Source organism: Rhamphochromis sp. 'chilingali', assembly GCF_963969265.1.
Source record: "Rhamphochromis sp. 'chilingali' genome assembly, chromosome: 2".
Taxonomy (NCBI): domain Eukaryota; kingdom Metazoa; phylum Chordata; class Actinopteri; order Cichliformes; family Cichlidae; genus Rhamphochromis; species Rhamphochromis sp. 'chilingali'.
Window position 1 is genome coordinate 5,346,677 of NC_137930.1, and position 19,210 is coordinate 5,365,886.

A 19,210-nucleotide genomic window follows, 5' to 3' on the forward strand; every position below is an offset into this window, starting at 1 on the left:
TTATCTGCTTTAACTGTATAAAGATAACAGTTTTGAAGAATTTGGATAAAGCATTTGTTATGCAGTGGCTAGCTTCAGGTGTATTGTGTCATACCTGATGACAGTTACTGTAAAGTTAGACTAGAGAGTATTTATTCATTTCACCAAAGTCGGTTGTTGTTTTTAGTAGAGAGTTTAGGTGATGTTTAAATAGTGTCCCAGTAGTCTGTCTGTCCGGCCAAGAATAACAAAACAAGAATATCGTTACACTTAAATCATGATATTAAAAGAATATATGACACTGTGTAACTGTGGCCTCAGTTGATATTTTATCTTCACATTCATGTATTGCTATTCCCAAACCAATATAAAATGATTCCATAGTTTGCCAGGAAGGATTTCAAACACTTCACACACTTATTGACTCTCAGTCAACAGAATTTTCCGCTCCCAAGCACTACACTAACATTTTGCCTTCCTTTATGGTTTGGAAGCAAAGACTGGGTCTATGTTTTTTTTAAACAAATACGGTGTTCTTAATCTGCTCTTAAAGCCATAGCGAGGTTCCATGCATCCATCTCCTCTCTCTGTGCAACACACACACACAAGGCTTCATAGAGCGCCACACAGAGCCCGCAGTGTATCCTGCTGAATGAACACAGCCAGCAGTGAGGCCTGAGGCCTGCCACAGCATGGGCTGCGTAAATGTGTCTCTTTGTGACTGTTCAGATGTGAAGAGAGGTTAAGAGGAGGTGTGCGAGTGTGTGCATGCTGTTGTAACATATATCTCCCCGAGAGGGACAAGATGGAAAAACAAATCCTGTAAATGGGGCTTTTCTTTGATAATTAGATAATTGTTTGGATTTAAATGCACATAAGAATCATACACGTACATGTTTTTAAGTTGTAAGGACACAGTCGCCAAAGTCCCTGCTGTTTCTGCGGCAACTCTTTCCATATTTGCATGCCAGGACTTCATCACAGTTAGCACCAGATGAATAATTCCACTAAATCAGTGTGGACACAATGAATCTAATAGTTCACGAAAAAGGAAAAACATTGTCCGCTAATATTTTGTGGACTTATCTGTAATTTTCTGACTTTTAAAAGATAATTAAAATAAATTTCTGATGCATTATTTGTTCTTTACAGTGTTTTTCCAACATCAACCCAATTTCCAAAAAGGTTGGTGCTCTGTGAAAAATGTGGATCAAAGCAGAATGCAATCATCTGCAAATTCTATAAACCCTGAGTTTAATTGAAAATGGTACAAAAACAGCAATGAAACAATTCATCCATCCTTTTTTTGTTTTCTAACTGCCTCTCCAGTTCAGGGTCGTGGGGTGGGCTGGACGCTCTCCCAGCATTGATTCGCTCAAAATGCAAACAGTGTGGTTTTTTTCAGCACAGAAAAATAGATGCAGCGATATGTGTTGCAACAAAATGAACAAAAAATAAAACTAAAAAATCAAAGAGATGCAGAGAATCCTGAAGGGCGGTCAGCTTTGGTGTCCTCGTGTGGAAGTGAAAATCACTGCTCAGGGCTCTGGAAACTGAAAATCATTATCAGACCGCATTGCTTGTTGGCACTTTTTTTTTTTTTTTTTTTTTTTACTCGAAATATTTTTATTAAGATATACATACAGTTTACCAAAAAAAAAAAGGAAACATAAACACTGGTTGCATCGAAGGCAGAGCAGAACTCCTCATAGGTAAAGAAAGTTAACAGAACACCAAAACTCGGGAGGGCCGATTAATGTTGACAAAAACCTTTCCTTGCAAAGACTTCAAGACTAAGACACGACATGAGATCAGCAAGTCACTGAACATACTGTAGGTGGGCGGGGCAGCAGCCTTCCACCTCACCAAATTTTTGGTGAGGTGAGATTGGCATCATCAGACCCGCACCTATTACAGCGGGGGCCTAAGCCAGGATAAATCTTAGCTAATTTGGGTTTAGATAAGTGGACCTACGAAATACTTTAAATTGTAATAGGGAGCGCAGAGTGATGTGGAATTTACCGGAGAGGACTGAATCCCAAACTTCATCTGACACCCAACTCTTTTCCCCATGTGGATTTGAGGCCTTCAAAGGAAGCTGAAGTTTCCCTGCAAAGTTTATTATAGCTTGTTGGCACTTTTGATACTACATGTGTATATGTAAGTTATGGAGCTGCTATATAAAGCTAAAAGAAGGTCTTGCTTTTTTCTGCAAAGTCACACTTAAACATATTCGGCACATTTTCCAACAGCATAACTCTGTAATAAAGCAGTTTACTAAACTGCTCTGCAGACCCGTCGTCGATTGAAAACACTTTGTGCATAAAGAACAAGGAGTCTGCAAACTATCCCATAATGCCTTTTTAAACTATCCGCCTGGTGGCAAGCCCATGCTACAAGTGTCCGTCCGTTCCCGTTTGTGCTACAGACAAAATTCAGATTGTTTCCAAAAGAAGAAAAGACAGGCTTTACAGAGATATGCTGTTTGTCACGACAGCACAAAAGCTTCACAAGGTACTGTTGGCTGAACACAGGCACAAGAATCAGCTCGGCCTAGATTTTATCATGCGTGCTTCACATGACTGTAACTCCTTAACCTGCAGAGAAAGTTCAAATGGTTCCTGAAAGGTGAGAATTATTATGTAATTTTACAGCCCAAACAACCTAAACAACCTAAATGCAGTGTTGTCATATTCAAAATAAACAGAAAAAAAATTTGAATATCCAGATCTTTAACAGAGTACTTTGACTTTCTGGATAATCCTTTCATCCAGCAGCTAGAGCTGGCTGCAGAAAGGTTAGTGGGAACATCTCATTTTTACGCATAATTTTGTAAAGATTGAGTAGTTGTGATACAAAGCCAAGCTTGCATGCTGCTCTTTTGACTTTGATCTTCTCACCAAAGTCTTGGCGTGGAAGCGAGTGAGCGCGTTTATGGAAAAATGTGGAACCATGGTTTAAAGTAAGACCATTTTCTGGATATAAACGAATGAATGCAGTGAAAACGAGGCCCTCATAATGCAGTTAAACAAGCGTGCATCCGTAATTTGAGTGTGTGTGCAGGTCAAAGGTTGACGTACAACGAAAAGAGCCCTCCACCCCCCAGTTTTCTGTTATCTGCAGCCTCTCCACACACATAATCACCAACATCAGGAGCGCTTTTGTCTAATTTGTTGCAGAGAATTGCGTAATTGAGTCTCATTGCTTGCAGCTCAGTAGTACAATCGCCTTCTGTGATCCTGGAGCAGTGTGCATGGTAGCGAGAGTTGGGGGGGGGGGTTTCCTCTTCAAGCTTGCAGGGGCAGCGATGACAAAGTTGAATGCAAGTGTGTGTGTGTGTTTCAGGGGGAGGAGAGGCCTGAAGTGTGCCCTCCAGATCCTGGGTTTCAAGCTGAGGCACTTGACTTTGTGTGTGTTTTTTATGTTGTCCTGAGTGTCGATGCAGATGTGTGGGGGTTTTGTTGTTTTGTTTTGGGTTTTTTGCACTTGTGTGTGAGCGCACATGTGTTTTACATTCTGCAGAGTGTGTGTGCTCAGCCGTATGTGAGCTGCTTGAATATACAAAGTGCATAAAGGTGGGAGTGTGTTACTTCTGGTGATGTCAAGGGGCTCTGTGTTCTCAGTCTGAACGCAGCTCTGTTAGTTTGGGGGTTTGCTCACTTCCCCTGGCAGCTTTTCTGACACACACACACGCACGCATGTGGTGGGCTTCATAAACAAACCCTTATATTTCAACTTTTGGCAAACTTTGTAACTGTCAGATTCGTACATACACACTCCACATACTCACAGCTTCCTATCCCACAGAAGCAGGAGACACATGTAAACCGCAGCACAGACACCCTCAGATTATCCGACCCACTGACTAACACTGGTCAACACTGAGACGTCACGCTAGACTGTGTTAATTAACTGGCTAAATGTGCCAGAGTTGTGGAACTCATTAAGAGCGTGAGACAGAAATTCAGCCAAAAGTGTCACTGGCAGATGTATATATTGCGGTATAGCATGTATCCACAAGAAAATGTCCATGGATGAGACGTTACAGTCTGCAAAACGAGGGCAACTATGTGATGTGAAAATCCCAGTCACTGCCCAATGATGTCTATATATAGGGACTGATATTAAAGGGTGGTGTGGCCAACACTGAATAAACAGACTGGGAAAAAAATAAAGTGATTTCATAAATGCTTAGTTAAACACAAACTGCGCATTTTGGGCTGAGATAGATTTTGGTCGTCCGACCAGAGATATCGCTAGCCCCGGGACGTCGGGCCAGCGATTTTGCGAGCCCTGTTACTTGTTATGTAGAGTTTAGGCAGTGTAGGAATTTTAAGACCGATACCAGTACCGATATTTCATGGTTTTAAAAAGCCAATATTTGTTTTTGTAGTTACTCATAAATCCTAATATCACGATACAGGTTAAAAATAAGCTCCATTTGCAATGAAATTTTATGCAATGAAGACCTGTTACGATCATCATTACAAATAAATGGCCAGTTGATGACCGTCTCCCCGGTGCTTCATGTAGACCAGGGACATCAAACTTTGATAATTGGGCCTTGAAGCATGAAACTACATGATAAATGTGTAAATTTACAGAAAAGGTCCCTGTAGTCCTTTGCTAAAAACGTCCTTTAATTATATAATTAAACAAACATACATTTCTGTAGTAAATTGTGGAAAAACTGCAGCTTTTCTGTAATTTAATTGTTTATCTATTATTTAATTGCCTTGGAGTAGGATGTGTGGCAAATGAGGATATTAGGGTTGGTGTCTGTGTTTAAGTTCCACTCCTTCATATTTTTAAAGCTGTCCAGTGGGCGAAATTGGAGTCTTTGCTGGGCTGATTCTTGGCCCCGAACCTTATCTTTAATACCTCTGGTGTAGACCCTCATCTAAGTGTTGTCATAATCAGTTCATTTGTCGCCCTGGCTGCAAGTTGTGTGAATGTGTTCATTTTGTGTCGTTGTTAACATCAGTGAACACCTCTGGGCTCGGCCTCATCGACCTCTTTTATTGCAGTCTTAAATCAAAGGTGTTCTCTTTCACAGGGGCTAATCCGAGTGGACACTGAGGTTAAACAAGTAAGCCAAAGCTTCCAGTCTCTCCATAGCAGCTGTGTGACTGAAATGTGTGCCCTCTGTTATTTTCACTGAAGTTTAGATGTTGAGAAGGCATACCACCTCAGACAGACACACACCAGAGCAGTAATTGGACCATTACGCGGGATGGGGGATGATGAACTCAGTGAGCGGGCTATGACACAATGGTTTCTCCTCAAGACCACTGTTTATTTTTCTGTATGTCCACCAGGTCTGCTCACAAGAAGCTCTTTCATAGCTCTAAAATAGTGCTCTGTGTGTGTGTGTGTGTGTGTGTGTGTGTGTGTGTGTGTGTGTGTGTGTGTGTGTGTGTAAGTATGTGAGTCAGTGAGACTTTACCTGTTTTCTTTACCTTAGATAGCGGGATATGTAAATGTGTAAACATGGATGCCATTTGAGGCTGTCGTGCCCACGGCACGAAGGAAGGTGGTGTGTAAAGGAGAAAGTGAGTGTTAATGAAAAGCGCGTTACAGGCCTGTGGCTTTCAGTCACAGTTGGGACTGTATAGTCCCTCACACCGCCAAGACCACATACCACTGCGCACACAAACCAGCACAGACTACTCGATACATACAAGCATGAATGGTCTCTATTAAACCGCCAACTGTGCTTCCACCACCACATGTGTCAGACCTATATGTATGGTTTTCAGGGTTATTGTTTTATTTGTGCACACAAAGCCTCAGTATGAGCACTTTGTCATTTACTGTACAGTTCTGAGATGCAGGGACAGGTAACCACCGCAAATTTCATAGTGCGACGATAAATCTGTGTCTTAGAACAGCGGTCCCCAACCCCCGGGCCTCGGACCGGTACCGGTCCGTGAGTCGTTTGGTACCGGCCGCGAGAGTTGAGGCTCAGGTGTGAAATGTATGGTTTTCAGGGTTTTTATCGGTTTTCAGCTTTATTTTGTTATCGTTTTTATCGTTTACTCGGTTTTCCTGGGTCTTTTCACGTGTGTTATGAATAAATCTTCTTTTTTTCGGTACGGGTACTAGTTTTATTTTGTTGTATTTATCCGCGACACCTTAAAGGCCGGTCCGTGAAAATAATGTCGGGCATAAACCGGTCCGTGGCGCAAAAAAGGTTGGGGACCGCTGTCTTAGAAGACACTGGGACTGATAATGATGATGTTAGGGAAGCTGAACTTATTGCTTAGTGAGTTTGCTTCGAGTTTTTTAGCCAGGATTGTCAATACTTGCTTCAAAGTGTGATTTTAAAAAGTTAATTTGTCTGAAAGTTTTTCGCCTGTTATCAGCGATGGTAACGAAGTGATAGGAAACATGGATTGTATTCGCAAGATGTATCTTCAGAGTCTGTAAAGCTAAGCTAATGTGAAGTCCCTTGATCTTGCATTCTTGATAATGGCCAGCAGGGGGCGACTCAAAGTCTTTCATTTGTGAACAGTGCTTGGCTCTTTTACTGTGTGGTGTAAGTGAACACATCCTGATGGGTTTACGGTTTTATTCACTAGTTTAAGTTTTTATTGAATGCAACTTGATGTTTATTCTGCAAACTTTGCTCATAAAGGAGATTCACCACGTGGAATCATTCGCTAGTTATATATAGTTTACTAGCAACTAGGGCTGCTCGATTATGGCAAAAATGATAATCACGATTATTTTCACTGAAATTGAGATCACGATTATTTGACGATATTTATTTAACCCTTTAAGACCTACTATAGAACCAAGTCCACCAGAGCTTATATTATTTTTTTTACATGCTGTAGTGCCATTTGTGGGAGCATTTCAAGTTGCTATACATCAATACAACTGTTATAGCCCATATTTTAATAATATGTCTGCATTAAGTCCATAGTAATTACATAAATTGCAAAAAAGTGTAATAAACTACAAAAAAAGTTGAAAATCGCTTTTGTTTTGTTTACATATATTTCTACTTGGAGAAATTTAAGAGGTTTATCCCTCAAAACTTTAAATACAATAAAGTTGCAAAAAATAGTTTCCCACCACAGGAAATTTATTTTGAGTGTCTTCATAGTTTTATTTTGGAGATACAGCAATTTTTATATACTGCAGGAAAAACAAAAAACAATCCTATGATGCAAATTTGCAAAGAAAACAGCATGTGCATCATTTCACTGTGGGAAGTGTTACGAACAGCTGATAGGAACGGCAAAGCATGTTTCTGGAATATTATGTTTTTGTTCCTGCAAGCGCTTTTTATGCAATTTTTGCAAAGCTATATGTGGAACGAAACCGTGACCGAGGACAAGCTGATGGCATAAGATGTAAGTACAACTCCTCCGGTTTCATATGCAAAACAAATTATTGCGCTAGCTTACACGGTTCAGGTTCTACAGGGATTTAACAATAGTTACGCAAAACGGAGCGTGCTGCTCTGACCGGCTTTAAAGGGTTAACAATGACTTTAAAAAAATAATATAAAATAGTGTGCAACACCACTGAAGTTTTTTTTTTTTTTTAAACTCTCTTTTCAACCAACGGCAGTCACTCTCCAAATAACTTCTGCTTAGCTTTCCGAGCTTCCCTCGGGTCCTCTTAATCAGCGGTCTCCAACCTTTTTTGCGCCACGGACCGGTTTATGCCCGACAATATTTTCACGGACCGGCCTTTAAGGTGTCGCGGATAAATGAGGGAGGGGCTAATAATCGGCTCAGTCATTTTTAATGATCGTTGAAAGCCCAGATCGTAATCGTGATTAAAATTCGATTAATTGAGCAGCCCTACTAGCAACTGAAGTTTTTTTTGAGCAGCAAATCAGTTGTGTATGTTGTATTTGTATAGTTTTATGATTATTGAGATAATTTCATCCAAAATCCATCCATCCATCCATCTTTTTTTTTTTTTTTTTTGTCCAGATCAAACATCTGAACCATTCAGAGGTTCATTTGAGTGATTTGCTGCCTGTTAGCACAACTGTCAGTCATAGACTCCTATCCATGTGCAGCCGTTATAAAGAAGACAAACAATGTTTTAGTGCCAGGTTGTAAACCTCTTTATTTAATTGCTGAAAATGGACATTTTCTCATACGAGTCCATGGGGATTGTCTCAAATTTAGAGCCAGCCTCCAGTGGCCATTGGAGGAACTGCAGGTTTTGATGATTATAGTATGTGTTTGCTTCATTTGGGCCCGGCCCTGAGGATTGTCACTTGGTCCAGATTGACAGATGTGAGCCCAGTTCTCACTATAGTGTATTTATTATGGAAAATATAACATTTCTAATTGTATATTTGACATTTTATGTCTGTGAAGGTTCTCAGTCATCCAGGTCATCATAGTCTAAGAAGCTTGGAAAGAAAAGCATCTGGACTTCTTTAAGTTTCCTTGAAGATGTTTCACCTCTCATCCGAGATGTTCGTTCACAGTGGACATAGATGGCTTCTTTTACTCCTCGTTCAAACCATCTGTCTTCTCTGTCCAAAATGTGAACATTGCGTCCTCGAAAGAGTGACCTCTGACCTTTAGATGCAGATGGACATTTTACACATTTTGGGAATTTTTTGTTTGCCCTAAAACCAAGTGTGACATTTCCTGCAGATAAACAGTGGTGTCTGAGGTTAAACCTTCTGTTTTACCTTGCAGAAATATTGCGTGAATTAAATAGTACACTAAATTAATTTCACACATCCTTATTTTTAGTTTCAGAAACCTTGCACGTGCACTTGTTTGGCCCTGTGACTGTTTAGTGAATTAAACCAAACCTGACTCTACATCCTCCTCTTTTATTTCTTTATTGGACTGCATTGGGTTGCTATAGTAACAGGGCTGTCTACTGCAGGGGACAGAAACAGCCTGAACTGTCACTGTTTTGTCACAAGCTAAAGGAGACTTGACTAATTTTTATCTAGTCAAGGATTCACTGCTGAACTGTTACTGTGCTGGTAGGAGCGTGATATGGATGTGTCCGTGTGTATGTCTGTCCACTAATGATGTAATCGGTCTTTGTTGCAGAGATACTTCAGTCGGATAGACCCAACCTGAGGAGGACACAGAGCGAGGAGACTCCCAGTACAGCGGGATCACAGGCCAGGTCAGAAAACGCACACAAAGACACACACACTGTGACTGTTTGGGATTTGGGTACAGTCCTCAACAATGCTTCAACAATATTTTAATGGAGTAAAACTGGTTAACATCCAACTCATTGTGCCGTTACACATGTAACGGGGGATTCTGGGAAATAGCTCAGTTCAAGACTCTGAATCTTTTTCTACCAACATATGTGGTGGTTAGTTGTGGTTTTCTCCACACAAGAAAGGGGATCATTTATCCCCTTCCCAAAATTTTGCGTTTGCGTCACGGTGTAATAATTCCCACCATCTGGCATCTGCATAAAACGGACTTTGGGTTCCTGGATCTGCACAGCTTGCTGTCATCTAGGGGAAATTTGATATTTTATTTTATTATTTTATTAGAGCACGTCGTGGGATATTGTTGTTTTGCTCTCCAGCTCCTGAAGAGCTTGGGGTGACACAGCAGGACAGATGGCCCAAAAGTCTGGGATTTCTTAATTGTCATAACTCCATGGCTGTCATAATGAACAGTGACATTTAGGCTCATAAAATTTCTGAATTATAACATGAAATATAACAAGATATACAAAAGGAGGTGCATACACTGTAGCCAGCTTTCATTAGAGCTTCTTTATGAGTTATGTGGGGAATACTGTAGACTGTACTGGCATCTCCTGCGGGATATATTGCATTAGATAAGCTAAAGTTATAGCTTATGTCTAAAACATTAAATAAAAAAAAATAAAAATCAGCTCATTTTTTCTAATAGGCAATAAAACTCCAAAGAGATTCACTTTTCTGGCATATCAGGCGAGCAAAACATCAAATACAAGTCATGATTATCTCCTGTTGAATAGCTGAACACCAGAATAATAGAGTGTATTTATAAAAGCCATCATTTCAGCATTATTCTGTCTTAATGTTTATTTCCATAAGTCAGATTTTTAAAAGACTTTGTGATTCTTTATAGCCTAACAAACCAAAAATGCCTTTTCAAAGAAAAAGAGGCTTCTTTAATCCCACCGCTTTAGAAAGTCTGCAGACGTTGTGGTACAGTAAGAACAATAATAATAAATACAATGCTAAACTTTCCAAACCCGTTTCTAAAAAACTGTTTATGAAAGTCATAAACCCCAGGCGTAATTGTAATCAAAATAAATGCAGAAAAGAGAAGAAAAGGGTCGAGTGGAGGAAGCCACTCGACTGAAGCACTTATGCAGAGTGCCAGCATGTTATTCCCCCCCCCCCCCCCCCCCAAGTGTGGTTTCAGACGCAGCTCTCACTGGCTAGAATGGTAGCGAGATAATAAATAGTGGAGCAGGCTGCATTTATTTCCAAGCTTTGCTGCGGGAGTGCATGGGGTCAGATGGTATTTCCCTCTAAACACTGTGGGGGGGCATTAAGCACAGTTCAGCCAAGAGCCTAAACCGCTGCTCTCATGGTGAGGCAGTCAACATCTCTATACTGCATATGAAGAGATGCCACCAACAGACAAGATGAGAGGCTTCTTATGCTGTTCTCAAGTGTTCTCATTGCATGAACATGGTCATAAAAACATGCAGACGTGCACACTGCACTGTTAGTTCTTCTCCTTATTGAGCTGCGTAAACAACTGAATCTAGAGATCGCCGTCCAAGCTCGGCCCCAGCATTCCTCAGTCCTGGGGGGGCAAGCCATCGTGCTTTTCTCTTTCTCGTCAGAAAAGCAAAGTTATATTTAGCGTTGGGGAAAATATGATAGTGTTCAGAGAGGAAAAGCAGCTGACACCTCTGCGTGTGTGGTTGAATTGTGAGTCGTCAAAACAAAGGATATAAAAGGACGAGGTGAATAAAGTAAGTGCAGATGTTGATATGTCTTCTTCTTTTCTTTCTCTGTTTTCAGGAGCAACAGGCACTCAGTGGGGGGTTCGCAGGGTGAGTCCTCGGGGGACTCCAGAGGGAGCTCTCTGACAAATGGGGATCTGAGTGAGGAGCAGATCCCCGGACCCGTTGCTCGCCGGCAGTCCTCTAAGAGTCACGGCAGCCCTGGAAACAGCGCAGGTAGGAAAGTCTGCTCACCTCGCCACGGTGTCACGCACAGTTTAAGAACACAGGCTTTTTACACTTACGTGGTTACACTGCTGAGGAAGCTTTTAAAAGGGAGCATCCAAGAAAATAACCACGTTACACCACGCTACAGCGAATGGTAGATGTGGCTAAGATAATATTTCAGCTGTTTATTTACAGAAATTTAATCAGCAGCTTTTATATATGCTTCGTATGGAAAATGGATTTTAAGCTTTACTTTGTCACAAATGAGAGAAATTTTGGACTTTAGGTCAGAAAAAGTAGAAACATAAAAGAGATAATGGGAATTCTTCACACTTTCTACCATTTTCTAGGTGATAAAAAAGAATTATGAGGAGATGAGCTGTAGTGAAAATAATCAAAAAGTTTTTATCCACTCCTAAATATGTCACATGACAATTTTAGATATGCGTAGTGTCACAGTTTTGAAAGACGTTCAACACACTAAACAAAATTAAACAAAATGATTCAATTAAGCAACTTATCGAGATGAGCAGGCTGAAAAATATGCTGAAAGGCTACTGCAGGGGCTTCAGTCAATAAAAACATTGTATGTGTGCATCCTTCGGTGATTTTCTCACAGGCAGATAGATTTTTGTTTATTTTGCAGCCTAAGGATCGCCCACTCATTTTCGGGAATTAGAAACACCTTCCAAGTGCAAATGCCAAACTTGAAGCTTGAAATTGTGTTACCGTCTAAAGATTGCCAAACTTAACATTTAATTTAAAGGTCATTGGAAGCGTTTAATGCCTTTATTTGACAGCACTGGTGGAGAGAAAGGAAATGTGGGAAAAGAGAGTAGCTGAGTAATATACAGCAGATGCTTCAGCTACTTGTAATCAACCAATCAAAAAAAACGTTTGTTTGTCTATCTTGGTCCCAAATCATCTCTCATGCAGCCATCAGTCCACTCACTCTTAAACCGTAATTTCTTAATTGACTGTAAGAACGCATCACATCATCTTCCCAGCTTTTCTTATGCTTCTTGTTGCCCGTGTCTTCTCTCAGATAAGGTTGAGCTGACGTCTAATGGACTGGAGAACAATCGCGGCGTGTCCCTACACACGCCTCCTCCATCTTCTCCTTCGGGCAGGTCTCCAGCTGCCAGCAGCAGCAGCAGCAGTAGCCCCTCTCCTGGTCAGCAGGAAGCCCTGGGTCCAGCTGCCTCAGTGGAGCCCAGCTCCAACACCACCTCTAGCACAGAGCAGGCCAGCAACAGCACCACAGAGCCCACCACAGACTCACTCCCAGCAGGGTAAGAGCCAGTGTGTCACAGCATCTCATAGTCAGCCTGTAGTTTGAGCAGCAAACTATAAACGATACGAAAGACTGCCACAGAAACAACGAGAGGAATATTTATTGTTTAAGAAAATCTTAAACACACACTGCTGTATCTACATGTAAAAATGCTAGCACATTAAATGTTAAAAGTAAGCAGTGATTAATAATCTGTTATTGTGTATAGATAAACTTTGTATGGATGCTGGAGTAGGCCCGGATCTTTCGTGTAAACTGTGAATGCGTCATAAGTATTTAATTTTGAGAAAGTTGAGTCCTCCCATACTAAAACATTTAATTTCCTTTTCATTCCTCATCCTGTAATAAAATGAAGTCTGCCTTCTATATATATTTTTGCTTCTTGTAGCTTACTTCACCTATTTCAGTTTTATTCGTTTTATTACCAGCACCATATTTGCCTCTGAAACTCTGAACCCAGTCAAATCTTCCAATAGTTTTGTAAGAATCTGCGTAGTGTGTGTATATTTGCAGTTTCAACCTAAAAGTGGGGATTCATTAATAGTTATCAGATGAATAAGCACAGAATGAGATGACTGCCACCAATATGTCAGAAAAGAATATTTTACTGATAGACTAAAATGGTGTTTCCAGTGTGAGTCGTGTGTTTACAGAGGTCGAGGTGAATGATTTTTTTGTATAGAGGATAAAACTTCAGCAACACTTGTTGAGTCAGTGCCCCTAAAAAGCTTAAGTGTGTGGATGGCTGCAGGTGAGCGACATACAGTTAGAGGTTTATTACATTAAGGGACACTCCCTGACTACTTTAAAAACAAAACAAAAAAACTTAAGATGTATTTGGCAGTCCAAGAAAATCTTGGATATCTCGTTGCTGGAATGTATTCGGTGTGATAGTAAATGAATATTTGTGCGTGCTTGTCTCTTCTCTCTTTGTGCAGCTGGGAGCAGAGGGTGTTGCCTCATGGCAGAGTGTACTACGTTGACCACAACACCAAAACCACAACGTGGGAGAGACCACTGCCACCGGGGTGCGCCCGTAGCACTTTTAAATGTGTTTTCTCCATCAGTGCGCTGGTTGTTTAGGGTTACGTAAAGTTAGGCTAATGCATGTGTCAACATTCCTTTCTGTAAACTAAAGGGCATTCAGTCATCACCTGTCTGAAAATAACCGTTTCCTCTGATATCTGTGGCCACTTTTTTTAGCTTCACCATCTGACAGTAACGTAACTGGGGAAAAGCAGGATCTGTCCTTAAATAACCATTTATGCCAGATTCAGATTAATGGTCTGACATTTGTGTCTATTTGGCTACATAGAGAGGAGGATTATGGTAATTACAGAAGATACAGAGGCCCACTTGTGTGCCGTCCTTGCCCAGTGGTAATGACACTTTGCGTAGGTTGAGAGCTGATTGTGTAAAAAGTTGGCTTGTCCGGGAAAAGGAACAACAGCGGAGTTCAGCATCTAGACAAAAAAAAACCCCACTGAAGATAAACAAGTGTTCTGTTCCAGGTTGAAATCATGACGTACTGTTTCTGTTCCAGGCTTGCACGTCAGCATAGGTAGACAATAAAGGCGCAGTTTGATCTCATTGCCCTGCACCGAACGGTTGAGGACATTAGGTTTAAACTGGACTAGGTTGAAATGCCCTGTGCCACAATGATTTAGGCCGACGCCTAAATCATTCCTGAAACATCAAAGTCAAAATGACAAAAAAAAAAGAATGTTTTATCAAAGAAAAAAGTAAAACTTAAAGCAAAACTGGCCAAAAGAGAATGGAGTTTATTATGACTAAACAGCAGTGGAGTGTGTGAGTCAGCAGTGTCGACGATGGAAAAGCAAGCAGAGGTGTTGTGGGACAGAAGGAAATGAGAGACGCTTTATTGTTCTGAGGCCCTTGTGAAGCACATCAGCTGACTGGCTGCTAAAGTTGACAGCGTTCTGTTGAAACGAGCCAAAACAGCCTCTGAGTTGGTGGGAGGGGCATCTGACCCCTGTGAGCTCTGATTGCAGCAATTCCATTGAAGTGAACTTGCCACAAGAATTTCAGTTCTGGGTGGACTGTGACTTTAAAATTAAAGCTGAACATATAAAGTTCCCTCCCAGTCTTGGTTTCTGCCCGATCAAAGCTTCTTGTTTTATTAAGAGCACGTTATATGTTCTCTGGCATAAACACACACATTGCACTGTAACTGTGCCTAACGCTGCAGCTTGATCGTAGTGTTTGTGTGCGGAGGCATCGTAACGAGAACACTGTTTCTCCCTCTTCTGGAGTACAGTGTTCTGCCAGAGTTCAGCCCATTTACCACATTTTTACTTGGAGTGAGTATTGATTGATTTTCAGAGCGTTTGACTGGGTGACAGAGAGAAAGAGAGGCTGTTTTTAGGAAACGGTTGCCCCCCCCAAACCTCCACCTCAGATTTTCCATACAAGGAACGAGAGCGTGGGGGCCCAGAGAACAAAAGTCCTTTCTTCATTCCACATGTACTTCCATCCACCACTGTACTGGCGGATGGCCGTTGTGGCCCTTCAGAGGATCAATTAGCAAGCTAATACTGCGCTAACGCTCCAGATGTACACATCAGGAGCTGTTTAGAGGATGAAGGGGGTGGGGTTGGGGTAGTTAGGCAATAGTGTTTTTTTTTAAAGAATGAAAGCAATCCAAAGCCAGACTGAGGAGAGCTTCTCACATTGTTCTTCATCATATCATTTGCAGGGTTTGTGAGCAGTAACACGTCACAAGCTCAAAAATTTCTTTAGACCAAACAGACTAAACTGAAAAGCTTTTGTTTATATCCAGTATAGCATTTCAAAACATCAAATGATTACATCTTGACTAAAATGGTTAGAGTTAAGAAGAAGTACAGCATGCCAGACCAAAGTGTAGCTGTGATTTCCACTTAAAAAGTCAGTCTGAAAAACTTAACAAAGCCTTAAGCAGTAATCAGATCTGCGGCTGTGTTACTGAGCAACAGTATTTTTTCTTTGATGCTAAACAAACCAGAGTTCAGATTGAAGCTATCATGACCGAGCCCGGCCTGAAGCTTTAATCTCATTCTGCCCTCCACGGGAAACCCATGTGAGATTACCTTTTCTGTCTTGTTTTTTGACTATCCACTCTTTGTTGGTTAACGATACACCTAAAGGTATAAATTCTTGCATTTTAATTCTGTTCAGTTTACTTCTTTTGAATTAAATTGTATTTATAATGTACAAAATCACAACAACAGTCATCTTAAAGTGCTACATCCCCCTATAAGCAAGCACTTGGCGACAATGGGAAAGAAAAACTCTCTTTTAGAAGAAACCTCCAGCAGGGAGGGGCGGCCATCTGTTGTGACCGTTTGGGGGTGAGGTGAGGAAGAAGGAACGAAGCCACGCTGTGGGAGAGAGACAGAGATGATTAATAATAACTAATGATTCAATACAAAGAGGTATATAAACACATTGTGAGTGAAGAAGAAACACAGTGCATCATGGGAAGCCCCCAGTAGCTTAGACGTATTTTGGCATAACTAAGGGAGGATTCAGGGGACACCTGGTCCAGCCCTAACTATATGCTTTATCAAAATGTAAACTTTGAAGCCTAATCTTAAAAGTAGAGAGGGTGTCTTTCTTCCAGATCTATACTGGAAGCTGGTTCTCCAGATGTCTGTTTTTAAATATCCTAAAAATCACAAGTAAGCCTGCAGTCTGAGAGCAAAGTGCTCTAATTGATTGATACAGTGCTATAAGGTCTTTGAGATATGACGCAGCCTGATTAGTCATCACCTTAAGTGATGAAAAGGATTTTCAATTTGGTTCTGGATTTAACAGGGAGCCAATGAAGAGAATCTAATATGGGAGAAATAAGGTTCCAAAAGAGGATGCATCAAGGTGGCATCCCAGTCCCATCCCAATGCCTGAACCACCAGCTTTGGCCTTTTGATATAAGGAGCAGCGGCTCCAGGCTGTCTGCACTCCTCACACTAACTCTGAGTCCACTCTACAGAAGAAATCATCTCAGCCGCTTGAAGATGCAACTAACTCTTTCTGCTTGGAGTATAACCCAAAATGGAATCGACACTGAATGCTCATATTGTTCACCTAATGTTGTTTTTTTCATTATTACCTTTTTTTCCCACCAATAATTCAGCAGTTTAAGTAAGTCAAGCACAGACAGGAGACGGAGCTAATAAGTGTTGCTTTTGATTGACACGGTTATAAATAATGATTGAACTGTTCAAACGAAGCTCAACACTGCACTGTGTGATCTGAACATGGTGATGGGACTGTAGTCTACAAATTCCAGGAAATACGCGGAGTAGATGGTTAATGACATGGTACCATAACTGGTACAGAGCGTCAGAGACAGATAGCCCAACTGAGGAGAGACTCAGACGGGCCTCTGTGGGCTCTGGGATTTTCCTCGGCTCCAGTAAATAACAAGCCAGCGCTAATATCAGAGAGGGAGCAGAGTTTTCTTGTGCATTTTAAAGAAAGCTCAGAGGCATCGTGGTCAGACAGACTGTCCCTCCACCAAATAACTCGCTGTGTTTGCAGTCATCCGTGTTACTGAAGTGTCCTTGAGAAAGAGACTTCTTTGCCGGGGCTGTCACATGATCCTCCTGGTTTGTCTGTGTTTACATTCATGCACTGCGTCACCCATTAGTATCATATAAAATATCATATCAAGTTCTTAGAGAGCTCAGCAGTGTTTTTAAATATTATATATGTAATAGTAATTTATCTAATTAAACACCTTATTGGATCGCTTGCTTTCATTGTATTTGTTACCATTTTTTAGTTACTAACTTTTGAACATGGGGCTGCTGTCTGGTTATTAGAACCAAAAAGCCTGACTTAAAAAAGAATTTGAACTGTACTTTTCCCCCCATCATTAACAATTTAACAAGTAGATGAAAAATTATTATTGTGGGCCGGCATTAAAACTAATTATTTCCACTTACCTTGACCTAACTATGCATGTTACTTTTCAAGAAGATTGTTTGTCCTGAGAAATGCGTAATGTGTGTCTTTGTCCTAAGATGTAACCAAGTCCAGGATCTTCTGTTGCATGTCTTTTATTTTCTTCCATCTCACTGTGAGCTTGTTCTGCTGGGCACTAAAGGCTTAAATACCCAACAGATGAAAATTATTACCATTTTGTGTTATATAAATATGCAGGCATCCAATAAAACATGATGCAGCAAGTAAACTCTTAGCCTCGGTTGGTAAACTAAATCTTCCATGCAGTTCTCCTCCTGCAGCCTGAATGTGAGTTTGCATATATGCTTCAGTGCAACAAAACTGAGCCTGTTTAGAGACTCAGGTTTGCAGCGAGTGGTCCTGGACTTTAGACAAACTGAAAGGCAGCGGCTCCAGTCATACTGATTCTGTGTGAGCCAGCTACACTGCTTGTATTATGCTGATTTCAATCAGTCGTTAAGTAGCAGTTGTGCTGTTCTCCAAATATATGAAAGGTAAAAAGAACAAATGTAGCAAGACAAGAGTGGAGGTGTGGTGCTGCTGTGCACGACTATTTATTTTCTATCTGAGGCTGTCTGTGTGCATTTGGATTTTTTTTTAAGCTGGTCTGTATCTGCAGTGAGTGTTTTTAGCCTTCGGAGGTCGATGCTGTTTTCTCTTTACCAAATTCTGTTGAACTTAAGTCAGAGATACAAGAATAGCAGCAGAGCAGCAGTCGGTCCTGGTGAGCCTGGGGAGCTGGTTTGTGTGTGTTGGGGAGGGGGGCTTTGTTCATGCGTTTGTCCTCTGTGGGTCTATTCTTTGTGTGTTTGTCTTTAAGTAGACTGTCACTATCTCAGTCCAAGTCCAGACCTCCTGTCTCAGGGGAAGAATAGCATGTACATAAACAACTGAGCACTCACATGAAGGACATGGTTAGTCTCAGTCAGAAACCTGACATATTCCATTGTTTTTACTCATCATGCGTAACGCCAGGCGTCGGCTTAAGGAGAATAAACTACTTGATATTTCAGGCTAAGCTAAAGTGATAACGTACTAAAACAAAATTCAGCTAGCTTCAGTCTCTGTCTCTTACAGCTGATTTTTAGGTGATTTACTGGAGCACTAATCCAAAGCAAGATTGAGACTTTGGAATAATCTTAAAACATCCTTAAAAAGGAAGCATTAAACAGTTTTCCATCGGAAACATTCCTTATGCCTGCCTCTTTTCCTTTCCTGAATCCTACTCTCTATCTGCCTCCTCACTGTGTTTTCCTTCCTTTTCTCGTCTGTTTCTCTTTCCTCGTCTCCATAAATAAGTACCGTTGCTATCAGCAGCTTTTCGATGCAACCACCCACTCTTGAAGCGATTAATAAAATCTTGTTGAAAGGCACAGCGCCCGTTGCTGCCCCGACTAACCCTTTCTGCGTCCCCCCTTGCAGCTGGGAGAAACGAGTGGACCAGCGGGGCAGGTTCTACTATGTGGACCACAACACCAGAACCACCACGTGGCAGAGGCCTACAGCCGAGTCTGTGCGAAACTACCAGCAGTGGCAGAGCCAGCGCAGCCAGCTGCAGGGCGCCATGCACCAGTTCAGCCAGCGCTTCCTCTACCAGGTACCACAGGGTTTTAGTGGTTTCCAGCATGCAGTACACTGGCCTTTAAAGAGCTCAGTCAAAGATGTTTTTGAATACTTTAAAAATGTTGGAACAATTGGAAAGTAACCCCACTAGTAGCATATATCCATTTAAGCTACAGTGTTGCAAGTTGAGAACAAATAACCTTGGTGGTTAAAGCCCTTAAATGTTTACAACAGACTCTTGTTATCTCTCTGATGCATAAACCTATG

The 19,210-nt window shown here is 41.2% G+C and overlaps 1 protein-coding gene across 2 annotated transcripts in view; it reads left to right on the plus strand.

The window, feature by feature from the left end:
- The window catches only part of wwp2 (WW domain containing E3 ubiquitin protein ligase 2), a 63,600-nt gene that overhangs the window by 15,346 nt on the left and 29,044 nt on the right, over positions 1–19,210 (plus strand). For both annotated transcript variants that reach the window (XM_080874382.1, XM_080874383.1), the window contains exons 6-10: positions 9,027–9,105; positions 10,970–11,127; positions 12,164–12,410; positions 13,351–13,440; positions 18,803–18,977. In XM_080874382.1, the coding sequence (XP_080730508.1) occupies positions 9,027–9,105; positions 10,970–11,127; positions 12,164–12,410; positions 13,351–13,440; positions 18,803–18,977 (749 nt within the window). The remainder of the gene's footprint in view (positions 1–9,026; positions 9,106–10,969; positions 11,128–12,163; positions 12,411–13,350; positions 13,441–18,802; positions 18,978–19,210) is intronic.